This window comes from Phyllobates terribilis, unplaced genomic scaffold, assembly GCF_046119375.1.
Source record: "Phyllobates terribilis strain yellow unplaced genomic scaffold, ASM4611937v1 Scaffold_1__5_contigs__length_1240528914, whole genome shotgun sequence".
NCBI classification, from domain to species: Eukaryota; Metazoa; Chordata; class Amphibia; order Anura; family Dendrobatidae; genus Phyllobates; species Phyllobates terribilis.
Window position 1 is genome coordinate 389679509 of NW_027362761.1, and position 21541 is coordinate 389701049.

Genomic DNA, 21541 nt, shown 5'->3' on the forward strand with positions numbered 1-21541 from the left:
AAAAACAATGGTGTGTTTGGTTTTAGCGTAACTTTATTCTATCATGAATAAACGGATACTGGAAGCCTGTGCTAGCATTTCTCCTGCGGTGTTGCTATCAGTGTGTCAAGAGTGGGAGAAGAGGGTTGCATTGACAATCCAACACAATGAGCAGCACTTTGAACACATTTTATAAGTGGTCATAAACTTGTAAATAACTCATGAAAGAATAAAGTTACGTTAAAACCAAGCACACCATTGTTTTTCTTATGAAATTCTCAATATGTTTGATGCGTCACATGACCCTCTTCCCATTGAAAACAATAAAGTTGGATCCAAACTGGCTGAGTTCAAAATGGCCGCCATGGTCACCACCCATCTGGAAACGTTTTCCACCTCCCATATTGTGCCACAAACAGGAAGTTGATATCACCAACCATTCCCATTTTATTTAAGTGTATCCATATAAATGGCCCACCCTGTATAGGTGCAGTTACAATTTTGACTCCATGGGTGTTTGCCAGAAAAAAGCAGCAGTGAATGTTGCTGATTGAAAATTGTAAATCTGCCAGTATAGTGCCCAGTACATTGTAGTACCCATACATTGTGCCCAGCGCTTGCTTCTGGAGACATGGAACCCGTAAATTAAATGGGCTCTCATTGCTACAGAAATGCCAAATCAGAAAAACACAGAAAAGAATTTGAAAAATGCCCAGATAGTTTGAGTGATATAAAATATAATCAATCTTTATTAATGATCCAGTGGTAACAGAGGATGTACAAAAAAGACAATTTAAAATCAATACAGACATACAGACAGGGGACACACAATCAGGAAAATAAAAAAAAAACATATATGACTAGTGGGAATTAAGTATCATTGCACATTATAAAAGATTATATAATAAATCATACAATATAATAGATCATACCACATTAATTATTGTATTACGTCCTATATACAGACTGATATAAAAAAAATAAACAAATAAGGTGCTAGTGCATCAAACATCTATAATATAACCGGGGATGCGTCCCTCTGTCTGAAGTCTCGATAGACTGCGCAAGCGCGACTCGCAGTCTGGTTCCAGACAGAAGAACGCATGGAGCCGTTACAGGTAAGAGGAGTGTATGTCGCCGGAGATCACGGTATGCGTAGACACTGAACGCATACCGCGATCTCCGGCGCCATACTTACATAATTACCTGACCGAGAGGAGCGTTGACGCGGCGCCTCTCTTCTCCGGAGACGGGGGCAGGAGTGAGGCGTTGGATCGGCGCATGCGCATAGCGCTATCCGGCGCCATTTTACTGAAGATACATATGCAGTGTCTTCAGCAAAATGGCGCCGGACAGCGCGGTGCTCCGGCGCCGCACTCCTTCCCGGCGTCCGGCAGAACAGGATGCAGCAGCGCTGGAGCACAGAGAAGAAAGGTGAGTATAAGTGTTTATTTTTTTTGGATGTGTGTACAGCATGAAAGGGATGCGGTGCCTACACATACCAGGATTGAGGGGATGAGGGGTACCACGCATACCAGGATTGGGGGGATGAGGGGTACCACACATACCAGGATTGGGAGGACGAGGGGTACCATACATACCAGGATAGGGGTGAGGGGTACCACACATACCAGGATTGGGGGGTGAGGGGCACCACGCATACCTGGATTGGGGTGAGGGGTACCATGCATACCAGGATTGGGGATGAGGGGTGCCACGCATACCGGGATTGGGGATGAGGGGTGCCACGCATACCAGGATTGGGAATGAGGGGTGCCACGCATACCGGGATTGGGGATGAGGGGTGCCACGCATACCAGGATTGGGGATGAGGGGTGCCACGCATGCCAGGATTGGGGATGAGGGATGCCACACATACCGGGATCGGGGATGAGGGGTGCCATGCATATTGGGATTGGGGATAAGGGGTGCCATGCATACCGGGATTGAGGATGAGGGGTGCCATGCATACCGGGATTGGGGGTGAGGGGTGCCATGCATACCGGGATTTGGATGAGGGGGGCCATGCATAACAGGATGAAGGATACCATACATACCAGGATAGGGATGAGGGATGGGGTACCATGCATACCAGGATTGGGGATGAGGGATGGGGTACCATGCATACCTGGATTGGGGTTGAGGGGTGCCATGCATACCAGGATTGGGGGCTGAGTGGTGCCATGCATACCAGGAGTGGGGTTGAGGGGTTCCATGTATACCAGGATTGGGGGTGAGGGGTGCCATGCATACCAGGATTGGGGATGAGGGGTGCCATGCATACCGGGATTGGGGATGAGGGGTGCCATGCATACCAGGATTGGGGATTACGGGTGCCATGCATACTGGGATTGGGGATGAGGGGTGCCATGCATACTGGGATTGGGGATAAGATGTGTCATGCATACCGGGATTGGGGATGAGGGGTGCCATGCATACCGGGATTGGGGATGAGGGGTGCCATGCATACCGGGATTGGGGATGAGGGGTGCCATGCATACCGGGATTGGGGATGAGGGGTGCCATGCATACCGGGATTGGGGATGAGAGGTGCCATGCATACCAGGATGAGGGATACCATACATACCAGGATAGGGATGAGGGATGGAATACCATGCATACCAGGATTGGGGTTGAGGGGTGCCATGCATACCAGGATTGGGGGGTGATGGGTGCCATGCATACCAGGATAGGGGTTGAGGGGTATCATGCATGCCAGGTTTCTGGGATGAGGAGGCCATACATTCCAGAATTGGGATGAGAGGTGCCATGCATACTAAGATTGGGGGTGAGTCGTGCCATGCATACTAGGATAGGGATGAGGGGTGCCATGCATACCAGGATTAGGGGTGAGGGGTGCCATGCATACCAGAATTGGGAGTGAGCAGTGCCATACATACCAGAATTGGGGGTGAGTGGTGCCATACATGCCAAGATTGGGAGTGAGGGGTGCCACGCATACCAGGATTGGGGATGAGGGGTGCCACGCATGCCAGGATTGGGGATGAGGGATGCCACACATACCGGAATCGGGGATGAGGGGTGCCATGCATATTGGGATTGGGGATAAGGGGTGCCATGCATACCGGGATTGAGGATGAGGGGTGCCATGCATACCGGGATTGGGGGTGAGGGGTGCCATGCATACCGGGATTTGGATGAGGGGGGCCATGCATAACAGGATGAAGGATACCATACATACCAGGATAGGGATGAGGGATGGGGTACCATGCATACCAGGATTGGGGATGAGGGATGGGGTACCATGCATACCTGGATTGGGGTTGAGGGGTGCCATGCATACCAGGATTGGGGGCTGAGTGGTGCCATGCATACCAGGAGTGGGGTTGAGGGGTTCCATGTATACCAGGATTGGGGGTGAGGGGTGCCATGCATACCAGGATTGGGGATGAGGGGTGCCATGCATACCGGGATTGGGGATGAGGGGTGCCATGCATACCAGGATTGGGGATTACGGGTGCCATGCATACTGGGATTGGGGATGAGGGGTGCCATGCATACCGGGATTGGGGATAAGATGTGTCATGCATACCGGGATTGGGGATGAGGGGTGCCATGCATACCGGGATTGGGGATGAGGGGTGCCATGCATACCGGGATTGGGGATGAGGGGTGCCATGCATACCGGGATTGGGGATGAGGGGTGCCATGCATACCGGGATTGGGGATGAGAGGTGCCATGCATACCGGGATTGGGGATGAGAGGTGCCATGCATACCAGGATGAGGGATACCATACATACCAGGATAGGGATGAGGGATGGAATACCATGCATACCAGGATTGGGGTTGAGGGGTGCCATGCATACCAGGATTGGGGGGTGATGGGTGCCATGCATACCAGGATAGGGGTTGAGGGGTATCATGCATGCCAGGTTTCTGGGATGAGGAGGCCATACATTCCAGAATTGGGATGAGAGGTGCCATGCATACTAGGATTGGGGGTGAGTCGTGCCATGCATACTAGCATAGGGATGAGGGGTGCCATGCATACCAGGATTAGGGGTGAGGGGTGCCATGCATACCAGAATTGGGGGTGAGCAGTGCCATACATACCAGAATTGGGGGTGAGTGGTGCCATACATGCCAAGATTGGGAGTGAGGGGTGCCATGCATACCAGGATTGGAAGTGAGGGGTGCCATGCCTACCAGGATGGGGATGAGGGGTGTCATGCATACCAGGATAGGATGGTTGGGACAGGATGGGGCAGTACAAATACCAGGAGGGGGGCAGCACATACCAGCATGGGAGACCATATACCAATAAAAATGCTCGACACCCGGGCGTAGAACGGGTTCAATAGCTAGTATGATATAAATGTAGACGAGTGTACAGGTTCTCTAAACTATAATGTGGGGGCAACCACTTTATCTTATAGATCGGGAAAATCACAGCGCTAAAACTTGTTTGTCGCCAATGCAGATTTTACTGGAAAGAATCATAGGTATAAAGAGTAGACCCTTACTGTAGGCATATCATGGCCAACTCTTCTTCCAATCATATGACAAATGTCAGGTAATCGGCACACAGCAACTAAAATCATGCTGATGCCCTGGACTGCAGACTTGTAGCTCTAACCATCACAATATAACATACTGTAATAAAACAAAGCTGTCAAACATTATACAGAATCGTTTTTCAGTCTCTTGTAATTTGTTTCCATTCACCAACATCAAACAGTTCTCTAAATATGCTGAATCACAAAGTATGTTCGAAATTACTAATTAATTCAATATAATAATTAAAGAAGCACTCCTCCCATCAAAATTCGTATCCTCTTAATATATTGCAATCATCATGTTATATAGCACTGTGTACTTACAATTGCTCATTTTATCTTTTTTAAGGGGAGCACCTCCCCTTGAAAAAGCTTTGGTGAAATGCGCATCGGGGCAGCATGGGGCACACCTGCTTTTGCACACATGGGTAAGTCTCAATAGATCACTGCCTTTACCTTTTCCCTTTTTACATTTGGGCGTTTTTATGGGCAGTGTCTGAGTCATACTATATGTCTCCTCTTCTATTTATATATTTTCTTGGTAGGATCAAATTGACTTGACAGGTCATGCTGAGACAATACAGGATTGGTCATAACTATATGGTTGGTTACTATCTTACAGTGTAGAAAATATTTTGTATATTGCATTTATTTGTACCAACCTATTGTACCTTATTGTTCCTTTTCCCATGGGATATATATTATATGGACAGATGTCCCTCATCATTCCTCCTGTATTAGACCTTATTCCAATATGTCATGTATTTTTTTATGTAATTCTATCAATAAAATTTGTCCGTTTTTATCTTACCTGGTGGTTTATGGCTACTCCATGTTCCGTTCTTTTCTATATAGTATTTGGGAGTACTCCACCTCCTCGTGATTTTCTTTATTAATGTGGGGGAACTAAATGGTTCTTATGGTTCCCATCCACGGTTATATATGATGTGCTACTTGAACATTTGTCTAACAGTATCACTGAGAGCATGGAGAGAGAAACAGAGAGCTTTCAAGAACACTGTGCCATATTAATGTAGGTGTGATTGATAATGCAACTCACTTCATATTCACTTAATGGGAATCTGTCAGCAGGTTTTTATTATGTAATCTGACAGCAGCATTATTGTACGGACAGAGACACTGATTCCAGTCATGTTTCGCTTAGTTTACTGGGTGTAGCAGTTATGATAAAATCACAGTTTTCTCTGCTGTAGATTGAGCAGAGCTGAGATGTTGAGCTGCACAAAACTCCACCCCACCACTTATTGGCAGCTTTCTGTGTACATTGTGCAGTGACAGAAAGCTGCTAATCAGTGCTGGTGGCATGGTTGGACTAGGAGGTATGAGGCAGCTTGTTATTATATATCCGTATATCCGTATAATATACAAATACATGTGCCTCTCTGCACATAGATGTAGTGGCTGAACACTGTTATTTAACAAAGTGTGCTAGTGCTTCATTTTGTATAAACATAGATCATGCACATATATAAAAATGCACCAAAAATAGGCACAGGTGCATCCTGTAATAAGTCACACTCTTATCTCCAAACTAGTATAGTAAAGTGCTAGTTCATCAAACATTGCTGATAGATATCCTATATGAATATAAGAGCATTACTGCATAAATATAATGACTTCATCTATTTTAGAACTATACTAGTTCACCATCATCATATATCAAGATACAGATCATATACACCACCATTTGTTCTTCAAAACTATAAAGTGCTCGTGCATTAGCCCATATATGCGTGAATTATACTCACTATGATAAGTGTATAGATCCCACTCCTGAATGGCATCCAGGGGTGCAGTCATCATATTGACACCACATGTATTTCACAAAATTTTATACCATTGGGCAGTGAAGAAAACATAATTACATTTTTGCCACAAAAATGTCGTTTTAGCCCCAGATTTTACATTGTCACACTTGGAAATAGGTAAAAATGGCACCAAAATATGTCACACAATTTCTGATGAACTTGGCAATACCCCATATGTGGCTGTACAGTACTGGTTAGCCACACGGTGAGACTAGGAATGCAAGGAGCACTATTTGACTCTTGAAGAACAAATTATCATAGAATAGTTTGGGGTCTCCATATACAGTGCTCCTAAGTCCTAGAAGGGCAGAATTTCCCCTGAAGTGACCCCATTTTGAAAATTACACCCCTCTGGGAATTTATCTATATGTGCAGTGACGATTTTGACTCCATGGGTGTTTGCCAGAAACAAGCAGCAGTGAAAGTTGCTGAGTGAAAATTCATATATTGTAGTACCCATACACTGTGTCCAGCTGGTGCTTCTGGAGACATGGACCCTGTAAATTAAGCGGGCTCTCACTGCTACAGAAATGCCAAATGTGGACTCTAAATCTGGTTGAGGCACACTTGGGCTCAGAAGGGAGAGGGGTATTTTGTTTGGGAGTGCAGAATTCGCTGGACTTCTTTTGGGGGGTGAGGAGCCATTTTGCTTTTCCAGAGCATTTATACTACCAGTAACATGGAAGCCCGCTATATTTCTACTGACAGATGACAGACCTGAGTGAGGACTTGCTTTTTTGTGGACTTAGTGGAAGCTTTTATTGGGAACATTCTACATAACATTTTGGATCACATTTATCCTGCACTCTACGCTGAGCACTTACATCGGGGTTTCAATCTAAAGCTCGGAATGATTTACTGTATGACCAAAAACCAAGGACAGCTGAACTTTTCTGCAATCATAAAGCAGCTGAGAGGTCACTAAAAAACAGATAAAACATTTATAAAATTTCTGTCTTAACAGCTGACTGACAGAGTTCTAGTTAATTCATTCTGTAGTCAGCAATAGACAGTGCAACACAGGTTATAGACAACAATTAAAAAAAATACCGTATTTTTCGGACTATAAGACGCACCGGACCATAAGACGCACCTAGGTTTTAGAGGAGGAAAATAAAAAAAATTTTTTAGCAAAAAATGTGGTCATGATGCACTTTTAAGGGGGAGGAGGTCTTCTGCTGACACTGGTGTAGGGGTAATGTCCCCCAATTCTGACAATATCCCCCATCCTGGTATATATGCCCCCCCCTTCCTTTTATACGTGGACCCCATCCCCATCCTGGCGTGCCTGGCATCCCTCCATCCTGGTATGTCTAGCATCCCTCCATCCTGGTATGCATGGAACCCCTCCATCCTGGTATGCATGGCACCCCTCATCCCTATCCTGGTATGCATGGCACCCCTCATCCCTGTCCTGGTATGCATGGCACTCCTAATCCCCATCCTGATATGCATGGCATAGCAATCCCCATCCTGGTATGCATGGCACAGCAATCCCCATCCTGGTATGCATGGCACAGCAATCCCCATCCTGGTATGCATGGCACCCCTCATCCCTGTCCTGGTATGCATGGCACCCCTCATCCCTGTCTTGGTATGCATGGCACCCCTCATCCCTGTCCTGGTATGCATGGCACCCCTCATCCCTGTCCTGGTATGCATGGCACCCCACATCCCTGTCCTGGTATGCATGGCACCCCTAATCCCTATCATGGTATGCATGGTCCCCCTAATCCCTATACTGGTATGCATGGTCCCCCTAATCCCCCTCATGCCGCACATAAAAAAAGAAAAATAAACACTCCTACTCACCTTTCTTCTCTCCTCCAGCGCTGCGTCCTGTCTGCCTGCACTGATCTCTCCATGTGAGCCTCCCATGACGTCACTGCCATGCGCGGCTCACAAGGAGAGATCAGCTGCCGGAAGTCGCTGCTCCCCACGCCGGGACTGCGTGCGCGGGGAGCAGTGACTTCACTCTCCTTCATAGCCGGCACACAGCGTAGCCGCGCTGCGGCTCCTGCTGCTGCCGGTTATCTCGAGTGCCCGCTTATTAAAGGACATGAATATTCACCCCCTCCCCACACCCATGGGCGTGGAGAGAGGTTGAATATTCATGCCCTTTAACAGCGGGCAAAGCGATTCTGGCAGCAGCAGGAGCCGCAGCGCGGCTACACTGTGTGTCGCTATTAAGGAGCATGAATATTCATTTTCTTTAGCAGCGGGGCCAGTGTAGGCTGCGGCAGGCGGCTTCTGCCTCCTGTGCCCCGCTCCTCCACCGCTACCATTCCCACCACACCCCACATATATATATATATACACCCCCCCAACATTCGGACTATAAGACGCACCCCCCAAGTGCGTCTTATAGTCCGAAAAATACGGTAATTACAAAAAATATTTTTAGCCCAAAATATATGCATTTCAGTAAATAACTGAACTTAACGCCTCATTTGCATGTGATTTAAATGATAATTTATTGGCCATGCAACAACAAAGACCTGCATGCCCATATGTGTAGTTTGGGTTGGTTGATCTTACTGACAGATCCCCTTTAAAGATTGCTCTAGATATAACACAGATATCTTTCCCAACTCTGCCATTAAAATGCCTGTTCAGTTCGGTATATTATTTCTATAGGTTAAGGTGGAAGGTAAACTGCCCTCAGATATCTCTAGTGTCATTACTAGTGTTAAGCGAATTTGTTCGGCATTTCAAATTCGGGTTCGTGTTCGGGGTTCCGGCTTGTTCGCGCAAAAAAATCAGCTCCGCCCATGAACATCCCTGATTTGCCACGCTATCACACAGATAACTGCATGACAGCGTGGCAAATCAGGGATGTTCACGGGCGGAGACGATTTTTTGGCGCGAACAAGCCGGAACCCCGAACACGAACCCGAATTTGAAATGCCGAACAAATTCGCTCAACATTAGTCATTACCCAGGGTAACAAAGTATTGGACAGGTAAAAATCCAACCTGTGTATCCCTGCTTCTCCAAACAGTAGACATATGGAAACAGTCAGTCTGACCCAACAGCCATTAAATTGTCTGCAGAACCCATCTAAATCATGTGTCTACTGGTCTATAGACACATTAATAACCTGGAAAGTGATAGTCATTTACATTACTGTATTATCATGATTTATTGCACATTTATTGACATATGATTGGTGACTTTTTATATAAATGAGGTGAGTGCACTATTACTGTCTAGTTCATGCTTTTTCATTCCCATTCTATATTATGATGATTTATTCGAATGATTGGTATCTTTGCAAATATCATTTTTCTTCTCTCTACAGATGTTAATGAATGTGACATCAACTCGAACATCTGCATGTTTGGTGAATGTGAGAACACCAAAGGATCATTTGTATGTCATTGTCAGGTGGGGTATGCAGTGAAAAAGGGGACAACTGGATGTACAGGTACACCATGAACCTACAGCTTTCTGTAACTCCAACCACTTCACGCCTTTGGACACAAGCATTCTCTTTGCCATATTCTGTTTTTCATCAGTTAATAAAGTCTTTTAACATGACCTTTGTGTCTTGCTCATTTTTTTCCTCCAAGCATGTGGTTGCATGAAATGGGCACGTAAGGAGGGGAAGAAGGAGGTCTGTAATATTTGTGGCTTGCATGTGCATGGTGGTGGGATTAACTACTTACTGGTTTGCATGGCTATCGGCAAATTCACTAGGTAAGTGTCAAATGCAGCTTGAAAGATAAACATTAGGGAACTTTTGGCATATATGATTATGGCAGCTGCAATGATTAGCACATCTAAATTCACACTCCTGCATCTCTCAACATACAATAGTCACAGTTTGATCAGTGGCTTCTACTCACCACATACATTAAATAATAAAATGTAGGGATGGAAAATGTTCCAAATCCAAGTTGGCCTTTCTGTGTTGATGCTTTACTGACACATGTAGTCCTCTAGGTCACTTAACATTTTATCTTTCCTAATCCCAGAATATTTATAAGGGTATATAACGCACAATAACATAGGGTAGCAATCCCCTAGCTTCAATAATAAAAAGGAAACACATTTGTGTATAACCACAAACACTGATAAAAATGAGCATTGTTTAAAAATATACTTGTGGCATACTAGTTTGCAGCCCAACCCTGCGTTTCACCCTTTCCAGCTTCTTGGGTCATGATGGACTTCAGCCAAACAATTTGTTTTGTCCTTCACAGTAAGATTCCCCTGAAGAAGCTGCGAAGGGTGAAACCCAGAGTCAGATATAAGACTAACATGCCACTATACACAGTATACAGTATATATCTATATAAATATTTATACAACTCATATTTTAACAGTGTTTGTAAGTATATACAAATACATTTCCTCTCTATTACTTGCTGCAGTATGTTGCTGTGTTTCATATACTTTTAAGAATATTGGAGCTGGGATTAGGAACAATTACAAGGAAATACAATTGAAGAACTGTAGGTGATTCAGAGAAGCCAACTTGTCTTTGAAACCTTGTTATCCCTATGTGTTAATAAGGGTGGTGAGCGGAAACTACTGATCACACTGCCACTTTTGTGTGTTTAAAGATGCAGGTGTGTGACTGAACCCAGACTACACAGCCTGAATGGGGATAATCTGTGATGTCATGGATAATAATGGCTGTATTTTTTCTTTTTTCTAATTCGAAACCTAGACTATCCCTTTAAGAATATTAGTATATGAAATCAGTAACCATATATTTTATTTCTAAACTATAATGGAGCATATGTAACGCTTTAACTCTGTAATATAACATAGTTATGTAGATGAAGGTAGTCAAGTCCCTTTCAGTGTGTAGTATATTATATTCACCATATGAGTTTTATTGTATTTATATACTGTAGTATGAGTATGCTGACACATCTACCACTATTCTTACTGAATCTAGAATGTATTTTAGCCTTTGCCTGAGAAAATCTATCAAGTTTGTACAAGGAGTAGCCTAGTAATTAAATGAAATCCATCCAAACATTGCATTTGAAAAAAAAACATAAAAAATGTATGGAAAATGATTCTCCAGCCTACTTATAGCTCATGTATGGGCATTTTGTACAGTTTTTTTCCCCAGTATTTTTTTGCACAATAATTTCATCCTCTACATGTGCTCTGCAAGGAAATAAGAAACATTACACTCACTTTCTATTCACCTTCCTAACAAGATGACATTTCCCTTTAACATAAAAGTACTAGTAATATTGTATCATTCGTCATCATATCATACTGGTATCATAGATATCGTTGAATTTATAATCTGAGAAATGTAAAGAATCTCTAAAAACATACTTTCACATCAGAATGGGTGCTTGGCATATTGTCTTTGTGACATTAACTTATCCATAATACAGAGAAACGCTAATTTCAGAATCTCAAATTTGTTCATATTTCTATATTCTTTTCAGATGTGGATGAGTGTGAGATTGGTGCTCACAATTGTGATCTACACTCTACATGTCTCAATGTACCAGGAAGCTTTAAATGTTTTTGCAAGGAAGGCTGGGTTGGCAGCGGCATCATGTGTCATGGTAGGCATAATCATGAAGTTAAACACATAGATAATGGGTTTACGTTAAGCAATGCAGAAGTTTTTCAAATGTTTATTGCTATCTCCAAGGTGGCTGTAGCTCCAGGCTGACATGTGGTTGCCCACAGGCCATGGTATAATTGGGGATTGTACAAATCCTCAATGTTTGTTATTATCAACTTTTAATAAGAACTCTTAATGTGGTAACTCTTTTAATCTACTGTAGCTTCGTGAGGGAACATTGAGATCACTCTATTATACAACAATGTCAGGATTGTTCCATGACAAGTATGCAACATGGAGCCCTTGCCTTATAGATACCTACACTCTACGATTTTAATTTTCCTCATCGTCTTGATCTATTCATATCTATAGATTATATAGACCCAGAGGATCTTAGACATATCAATGTTACTCAGTACTAGTGATGAGCGAGCATGCTCGTTACTCGAGATTTACAAGCATGCTCTGGTGTTTCCCGAGTATCTTCAACGTGCTCAGGTGTCATGTTTTATTTGCGCTGTGTGCATGATTTGAGACTGTTTGACAGCTTTAATACATGTGAGGAATGCTTGTTTCTTAGGCATTCCTCACATGTATTAAAGCTGTCAATCAGTCGCAAATCATGAGCACTGAGTGAGAAAACATAACACCGAGCACCACTGAAGATACTTGGCGAGCCGAAAGGGTTAACAGAACATATTTGCTCATCGCTACTCAGTACCATAGCTATAAGAGATGCTGAGGTATAGGCATTAAAAAATTATCTATGAAAGGGTATACTCAAAGTGAATAAAAAAGGCATACAACCCATACTTTTCAAACCAACTAAAACCACACAAAAAGTTTATCCAGCCACATATGAATAGTTTTTGCTTGGTAAATGGGGCTTAAAGACCTCTCATGGGGTAGCCCACTATGATACATCAAGAATCCAAAATCCATATAAATTATTAAAATCTCTATAGCTGAAGGTAGAGAAAAGACTACAAAGTATAGTTAATCATATATAAATAATGAATTACTAAAACTGAAAGTGCGATAGTTCTACAAAGTATGACAAATAATGTAATATCCAATGAAAGTGCCAACTAGAACCAGAATAAGTAAGGCTCCTAATATTGGAGTCAAAAAGGCCCCATCAGTAACCCCATTGGTATTGTCACTACCATGAGCTTCATATGGATTGATCAGGAGAGATGCTGAGGTAGACCTCATAAGTAGTGTTGAGCGAATTTGTTCGGCATTTCAAATTCGTGTTCGGGGTTCCGACTTGTTTGCGCAAAAAAATCGGCTCTGCCCATGAACATCCCTGATTTGCCACGCTGTCACGCAGATGACATCTGTGTGACAGCGTGGCAAATCAAGGATGTTCGTTAAATATCTCGGATAGTGATGGGCAAGTAATGTCGGTTAACCCTTTCGGTGAGTATACTCGTGCGAGTACCGAGTATCTTCAGCGTACTCGGTGATATGTTTGAATCACTCCCATGTGCATGATTTGCCATTGTTTGACAGCTTTAATACATGTGAGAAATGCGAAAGAAACAAGCATTCCTCACATGTATTAAAGCTGTCAAACAGTGGCAAATCATGCACACGGGAGTGATTCAAACATAACACCCGAGCATGCTGAAGATACTCAGCGAGCACGCTCACCAAAAGTGTTAACAGAACATACTTGCTCATCACTATCCGAGCTATAATATATTGATGCCAATCTCAGTATGTAATCATGAAGGTATTTTTTCTACACTGTTTAACTAACAATGATTTCTATGTGCAGACCTTGATGAATGTCTTAATGGAACTCACAGCTGCAGCATTTCTGCCAATTGTCTAAACACCCCTGGCTCATACAGATGCTCATGCATTGAAGGGTATGCTGGGGATGGATTTACATGTTCAGGTAAAACTATATAAACTTTTTTGTTATATATTGTAGGTTAATATTTACTATGATTCCTGAAACTAATGGAAAATTTTAGAAAATGTAAATAACTAGTTTTACAAAGAATGGTAAAGATAAGTTCAGTTGATTTCTTTTCCTCCCAAAAGTAGACCACCATTCCACTCTTTTGAGTAGTGTTTGTGGTCCAATGGACAATCATTCAAAAGCATAATTTAGCTTAAAAGGGTTTTTCTGAATAAAAACGAAAGAAATAAAATGTCATTATAAAAAAATCCTAAATACCGTTAATTAGCAAGTCATATTCATCTTGTCTAGAAAGGTAATAGCTATGGTAAATTAAAACGGCCATCATCTTGTTAGATTGACAGAATGTCCTAGAATGTTAAAAGGACAGGAGCCTGTGAGCATGTGCAATAGGAAGCTCCACTGCTTCCCTTTGTTTGTAGGAATGTGCTACCAGTGGATATTCTGATCTAATACTGGGGATACCAGAGGTGCTGAGGTAAGAAGATACTGCTCACACTGCTGTCCACCCTGTCTATCTGCTCTAATACTGGAGATAACAGGGAGGCTGAGGCTGAGATAAAAAGAGGCTGTTCACTCTGCTGTTCACTATGTCTTTCTCATCTAATACTGGAGATAACAGGGAAGCTGAGGTAAGAAGCGACTGTTAACACTACTGTCCACCCTGTCTATCTGATCTGATACTAAAGATACCAGAGGTGCCGAGGGAAGAAGAGGTGACTCACACTGCTACCCCGTTTTTCTGATCTAATTCTGGATATACCAGGGATACTGAGGTAAAAACAGGCCGCTCACACTGCTGTCCAGCCTGTATTTCTTATCTAATACTGACGATACTAATGAGGTTGAGGTGGTAGGAAGAGGCTGATCACACTGCTGTCCATCCATTTTTTTTAATCTAGTGCTAGATATATCAGGGGTGCTAACATAAGAAGAGGCTGTTCATGCTGCAGTCCACTTTGTCATTCTGATCTAATAATGGAAATATGAAGGAGGGGTGCTGCAGTAAGAATAAGCTGTTCAGACTGTAGCCAACCCGGTCTTTCTCATCTAATGCTGGAGATACCAGTGATGCTGACGTAAGAAGACACTGCTCACACTGCTGTCCACTATGTCTTTCTTATCTAATACTAGAGATACCAGTGATGTTGAAGTAGGAAGAGGCTGCTAACACTGCTGTCTACCCTGTCTTTCTAAAACTAATACAAGAGATACCAGGAATATAGAGGTAAGAAGAAGCTGGACACATTGCTGTCCTCTTTGTCTTACTGACTGCTAAGTGGCTGCTGTGTCCATGAGATAACCTATACTACAAACAAGCTATCTCCAGGTCGAAGCAGTGGAGCTTCCTACTGTACATGCGTATACTTTTCTGTCCTATTAGCATTCTACAGTATAACCGTTTTCTGTCAATGTAACAAGACAGTTGCTATTTCAATGTACTATAGTGATTACCTCCCTTGAAAAAATAAGTACAGTTTATTAATTAAAAGTATTTAGGATTATATTTAGAGTGATAGTCTTACATTGACTACTGTCTTGTGATGCAATGTACAAACAAATAGCTTTACCATGAAGGACCTAGTTTTAAGCTTCATAGTATAGTGGTTAAATAATTATTTTGTACCGTAAGTAGTCATTTGTGAATCACAAGCCTTTCGTACCAGTGTGCCATTACTCATTCAATTTACTGTGCCTAATGCAACCAAAAGATCATAATTACACAAATATTATCACTCAGTATTGGCTATCCTACCTGGTTATGGTTACCAAATAGCAATAAGAATTTTTTTTTCCACGCTACAAATTTAAAGTAAAAAAAAATCAACATTCCCATGGTAATGAAGGCACAAGATTGCTCATTAATTTACAATATAGTCAATGTTAATCACTAGAGAATTGTCACTTATAGTTTAAAGTATATTAGAGAACTTTACCTGATATTGTTAAATAACGACAACTTTAAATAAAAGGATAAGCTGTTATACTAACTTGCCTTATTTAAAAACCAGAGCCAAATAGACTGCCAAAGAAAAATTGTTGCTGAAGATCTGATTTACTATGCATATGAAAAGCTATACAATTTAGCGAAATAGTGAGAGATGTTGTGTTTCAGGTTATGGTGTCTGACCACTGGCCATTTGCCTTAATCTTCCTGTTGAAAACAGAAAGAAAAATGTCCTTTATTATAAAAGTGTTTCAGGGTGGAATGTAGCAAGTCACCATTTCTTCTTGTCACGTGCAGATGTTGATGAGTGTGCGGAAAATGTTCATCTGTGTGAGAACGGACAATGTTTGAATATCCCCAGCTCGTTCCGATGTGAATGTGAGATGGGCTTCTCTCCAGCTCCAGACAGTAAATCCTGCCAAGGTAAGTCCACGACTTTTTGTTTTATTTCAACTACTTAACATTTGGATTGACTTTGTTAGATAGAAATTATATGAAAAGCTTGGTAAAACATTAACCTGGGCGGCAGTCAGTAGAGTAATACAATATCTGATCCTTCCCGGTTGACTATATTCATTAAGATATGTACAAGTGGATAACAAATTACATCTAATTGCTAATATCATTTTCCAAATTTGGTCATTTTTTTAAGTGATACGCCTTGTGTTCACATCGTTTCCACTAGATTAGATTTCTATGTCAACACGGCTAGTTTTCTAGGACACAGCTTAGGTTCCATAGCATAGCTGGGAGATGAGAGTACTTAGTAGAATCTTTCTTACTGGCTTGGCACAACATGGTTTTCTAGACTAGGCTATAATATTTATGTTGCTTTTCAGATTAAACTCTGTTTTTTTTTTAATACATTTTGCATGATAAATTATATCTACAGTACATCAGTACGTCTACATGTGGATAAAAAGGTTAAATTGCAAGAGCAGTGCTGGCAGGCATTCCCATAGTGACACAAAAGTAACAATTTCATATTTCTTCTTTTAGACATTAACGAGTGTTATTTTGAGAATATTTGTGTATTTGGAACCTGTCGGAATCTTCCCGGGATGTTTCAGTGTGTCTGTGATGATGGTTATGAGCTGGACCGTTCAGGAGGAAATTGCACAGGTATGTATCATACAAAATGGTTCAACTTTATGGGCTAAGAAAAAAGCTAGTTTTCTATAGACGATAGCCAAAACATTGCTATTGTTTTTCTTTATTTTGTTGCTGACTTCATTGCCATTATATTTTTTAACCCATGTGTTATGTTTTAATACCGGTTAGTCTTCCTAATTATTCTACTTTGGTATTCTCATTTAACATAGTTATATACTTAAAAAATATGACATGCAGATGGCATCAGACAGTATAGTCTGGCAGTAAGATAGTACCTAGGGAACAAACAACTATAGAAAGCCAGATGCCTTTTTTGTCTAATGTCCATTTGAGGATCTCCACTAAATTTCCTAGAGCCAATGTTGGGGCAAGAAGAATTGTAGAACCACTGCATAGCTAACCAATGTTGCCTTTTTCCTTATACCTTATTCTCATCTCACACATTTACAGCATGTCCACATGTTATGTAATAAAGGAAAGGGGAGATGGGAGAAAGGTGTGGATATATACTAATATTAAAATTAGTTGCATTTATTAAATTTACAAATTGTTGACATTTTTTAACTAATTCTAAAATCCTTATACTTTATTAAATTTATTAAAATATTGTGAGTACACATGCATCATATGATGCATATAAGGCAACCACCCATGTGTTTTCCAAGGATGGTGCCCACTATAACTGAACAGATTACCCTACCTATGATTGTTAGAATATAAACATTATATCATGGCTACATCTAAAATAACGCATCAGTTACGCACGAGGCTTACACGTCAAAAAGACAATGTAAAAGCATTATTCAATGAAGAACCCTACAGTAGAGGAGAATCCTCTACAGCATATGTTGAGACTGATGATGTCTTGAGGAAATTCAGAGATATGCAAATCAAACACATGCAAGCGACCTGGACAAAATTGAGCCTGGAACAGTATTTAGAACAGAGCTTAATTTCCAGAGGCCTATGTGTTCCTATCTTTCCCTCGTATGACCTGACTAAACCGGGTCTAAAAGAAAGATGGGAGACTTGTTTAACAGAATGCTCCCGTAATCTAATGAAAATTCTCATCGAAGATGAGGTACATATTATAGAAAAATTGGAGAGGGAACTTGAGGAGATCACCCCTATTATGGATAAGATGGAAGGGAAATCAGATTTTAAGGATGGTTTTAAACAGACCATGATATACGTTGACAAAGTGGAGGCCAAGATTAAGACACGGAAAAGGAGAAAATACTTGAGGGACAAATCTGACTTCAATAAAGGACAGGTCTATATTTGGGGTAAAAAAACAATCGCAAAGAATAACAAAACCTGGGACAAGGAAGGCAGATGATTTTAGAAGAGATTTCTCGGGGACAGATGCAGAAAGCAGTAATATCTCAGACTCTGACACAGAACAAGCTCTTAGTAGAAGTAGCAGAAATGATCCGATGGGTAATAATAACTCGGACATGCCTTTTTTACACGATTGAGGACGGTGGGGCTTCAGAGGCTCGACGAAAAGCAAGAACAGGAGGAAACAATAGAGCAAGATAATGCTAACTCCCTGAGGATAATTAATCTTTCTGAACATGCGATTACTGATGCCCAGACAAACATCCTTAAAAAGGTACTCAACTTTTGCCTACCAACACGTCTTAATAAATTCAATATTATTAAAGACCTACATCTTTTTGGACGAAGACTAATTTGCAAAATGATTTTTGCACAAAAACACCAGGTTATTCCTGAAATACGAGAAAATATAGGTTCCTCTGAATTTTCGAGTCAAGAGCGAGAAGTACTTGAAATTTTGGAGGAGCTGGATACTGACAATCCACAAGAAGAAATCAGATTGGACTGTAATCAGGATGGACCCAAGTGGGAGAAAAAGATCCTGAAACCAAAATCCACTAATATGCCTTCCTTGCATACATGTCCTGCGGTAAAGGTCTTTGTGGACCTAGTTACCAGAGATATATTAGCCCTGCCGGAAAGAATGGTCAGATCCCCAACTGATCTGGAATATAGAAGTAATATTGATGAATTGAAAGGTTGGGATGATGTCGTTTTCAAATCTAGCGACAAGGGTGGCAACATTGTTATTTGGCCAAAGGACAAATATATCCTGGAAGCCAAGAAACAGCTGATGAATAAACAATGTTACAGACCCCTTTGGAGTGACCCTACAGAGCAATTTTTGGATGAATATAAGTATATCATCCAACAGGGATGGGTAAGTGGAGCAATTTTGAAGCACGAGAAGGATTTTCTTCTAGTTAAGAATCCTAGAGTGGCAACATTCTATATGCTCCCTAAGGTCCATAAGAACCTTGAAAATCCACCAGGCAGGCCTATTATCTCTGGTATAGGAAACCTGACAGAAAAAGCAAACCAATGGCTTGATCAGGAATTAAGGGGATATGTATACAATTTTCCCTCCTATACCAGAGACACTATGCAGGTCTTACAGGAACTAGAGGGCTATCAATTGGAGGAACAAGAAATCTTTGTTACCTGTGATGTAGAGAGTCTCTACATGAGCATAGATCAAGAGACGGGCTGCAAAGCGGTGACATTTTTTCTATGCAAGGATCAAGAATATAATTCCGTACGTAGAGGATTTCTTTTGGATCTTTTGAAATTCATTTTGAAACGTAATTTTTTTCTTTTTGACGGCCGCATCTATCTTCAAACGCAGGGCACCGCGATGGGTGTGGCCGTAGCACCAACATTCGCAAATTTATACCTAGGATGGTGGGAGGAGGAGATAGTTTTTGTCGAAAATATGTCATCATACGTGGATTGCATTGTAACCTGGAAACGTTACATTGATGACGTGCTGATATTGTGGAGGGGCACGGAAGAAAAACTACAAGCATTTATAGACATTCTCAACAATAACTCCCTTAATTTGAAACTTACACTGGCCTTTCATGGGCAAAAGATTCCTTTCCTGGATATAATGATACAAAGACACATAAATAATGTGGTACAAGCTGACCTGTACAGGAAGGAGACTTCCACTAATAGCATCTTAGATGCTGGAAGTGCTCATTTCACTAGTACCATCAGAGCAATCCCAAAAGGGGAATTTTTGCGTCTATGACGTAATTGCTCAACTTTTGAATGCTTTAAAGAACAGGCTCGAGAACTTAAATTTAGACTCCTGGAGAGGAACTATTCAGGGAGAATGATCAAAAAGGCGTATAATCATGCCTTAAGAGTAGAGAGAAGAGAACTTCTGGTCCCTAAGAGGAATGATAGAGGTAATAACAATGCCGTGAGATTCATTACAGAATTTCATGAGGAATGGCAAACAATGTTGGATATTTTAAATAAACATTGGGACATTATTCGATCCAATGTGGACCTCAGGGACTGTGTAACACCACAAGCCTCATCAGGGTATAGAAAAAATACCTCAGTGTCAAGCCTACTAGTATCTAGCCACTTTAAGAGATAGAATGTGCCTACAAAAACAAAAAATCCTGGTTTCTTCCCATGTAAAATGTACAAGGCATGTCGGATCCTGGTTCCCAGGAAATCATTTATGGATGCATTTGGGAAAAAGTGTATAATTCTCCAACTCATTAATTGTGCTACTAGTGGGGTAGTCTACTGTCTTGAATGTACATGTGGACTTAAATATATTGGCAAAACAATGAGGGATCTGAGGACCCGTATAAGGGAACACATCCAAAGCATTGTCAATTGCGATAGGGATGAGAAAAGGAGTCAGGAACAAAAGAAAGTATTTACCCCAACCCCAATTGCTAGACATTTTAAGATTAAACATCAGTCACAGTGGAAGGACCTTAAGGGTTGGGCGATATGTCAAATAAAATTGGACAATAGAGGTGGAGACTTAGACTCTATGCTCCTGAAGGGAGAGAGTGAGTGGATTTTCAGGTGTAATTCTGTGAATCCATATGAATTGAATGAGAGCTTTAACTTTGGGTGCTTTCTGTGAGCTTTAAAGTTGGGGGCCCAATTTATTGATCCACTCTATCTATAAGAGCATGAGGAGTACATACCACATGCCCCTCATGGTAAATATATGTGAAACTAGGACACATGAAGAAAATCACACCATCATATTATAGGACCAATTTGTGGTCATAAATTATTTTTGAAAATGGGGTTTTGGTTCAAAAATGTTTTCCTCCCCTACCATCTATCCTTCATTCCTTTACGAATGATTTTTAGGAGTTTATTAAATTATATTTACATACTGAGGGGCAATTCAGCCATATAAAATCATGAATATAGGTAATAGATTTGGTGAATATAGGCAATACAAAATCCCTGAGTTTCCCCCCCCCCCCTTCGTTTCTTCTTCTCTTTTTTTCTTTTGCTATAGCCATGATTAATGGTGTGAGCGATTTAAATGGATAATTCGCTTGCTCAATAAATATTTATATAAGAAAATTTATGCTTTAATTATAAGCTTTGTTTATTTGTAATTCTAAGAAAAGAGATCTTTTTGTGATGAATACATTCTGATTCGTCGATCCTCCTGTCAATCTAACTGGAGAGTATAAATTTCCGGAGTTGGAGGCCGGCCTTACCCTTAGAAAAAGCCGGTATACCGGCGAAACGTGCGTCATGGATTACAATCTGAGCTTCAATGAGAGTGTTAGGGGGGGGATATGGATAAGCCCTAAGAATATGCACACAGTTATGGTGC

General features: G+C 41.5%; 1 protein-coding gene across 1 annotated transcript in view; it reads left to right on the plus strand.

Annotated features, from left to right (window-relative positions):
- Positions 1-21541, plus strand: part of FBN2 (fibrillin 2) — a 406583-nt gene that overhangs the window by 277804 nt on the left and 107238 nt on the right. The window contains exons 31-35 of the mRNA XM_073676558.1: positions 9629-9754; positions 11748-11870; positions 13656-13778; positions 16051-16176; positions 16753-16875. Coding sequence (XP_073532659.1) covers positions 9629-9754; positions 11748-11870; positions 13656-13778; positions 16051-16176; positions 16753-16875 — 621 coding nt within the window. The remainder of the gene's footprint in view (positions 1-9628; positions 9755-11747; positions 11871-13655; positions 13779-16050; positions 16177-16752; positions 16876-21541) is intronic.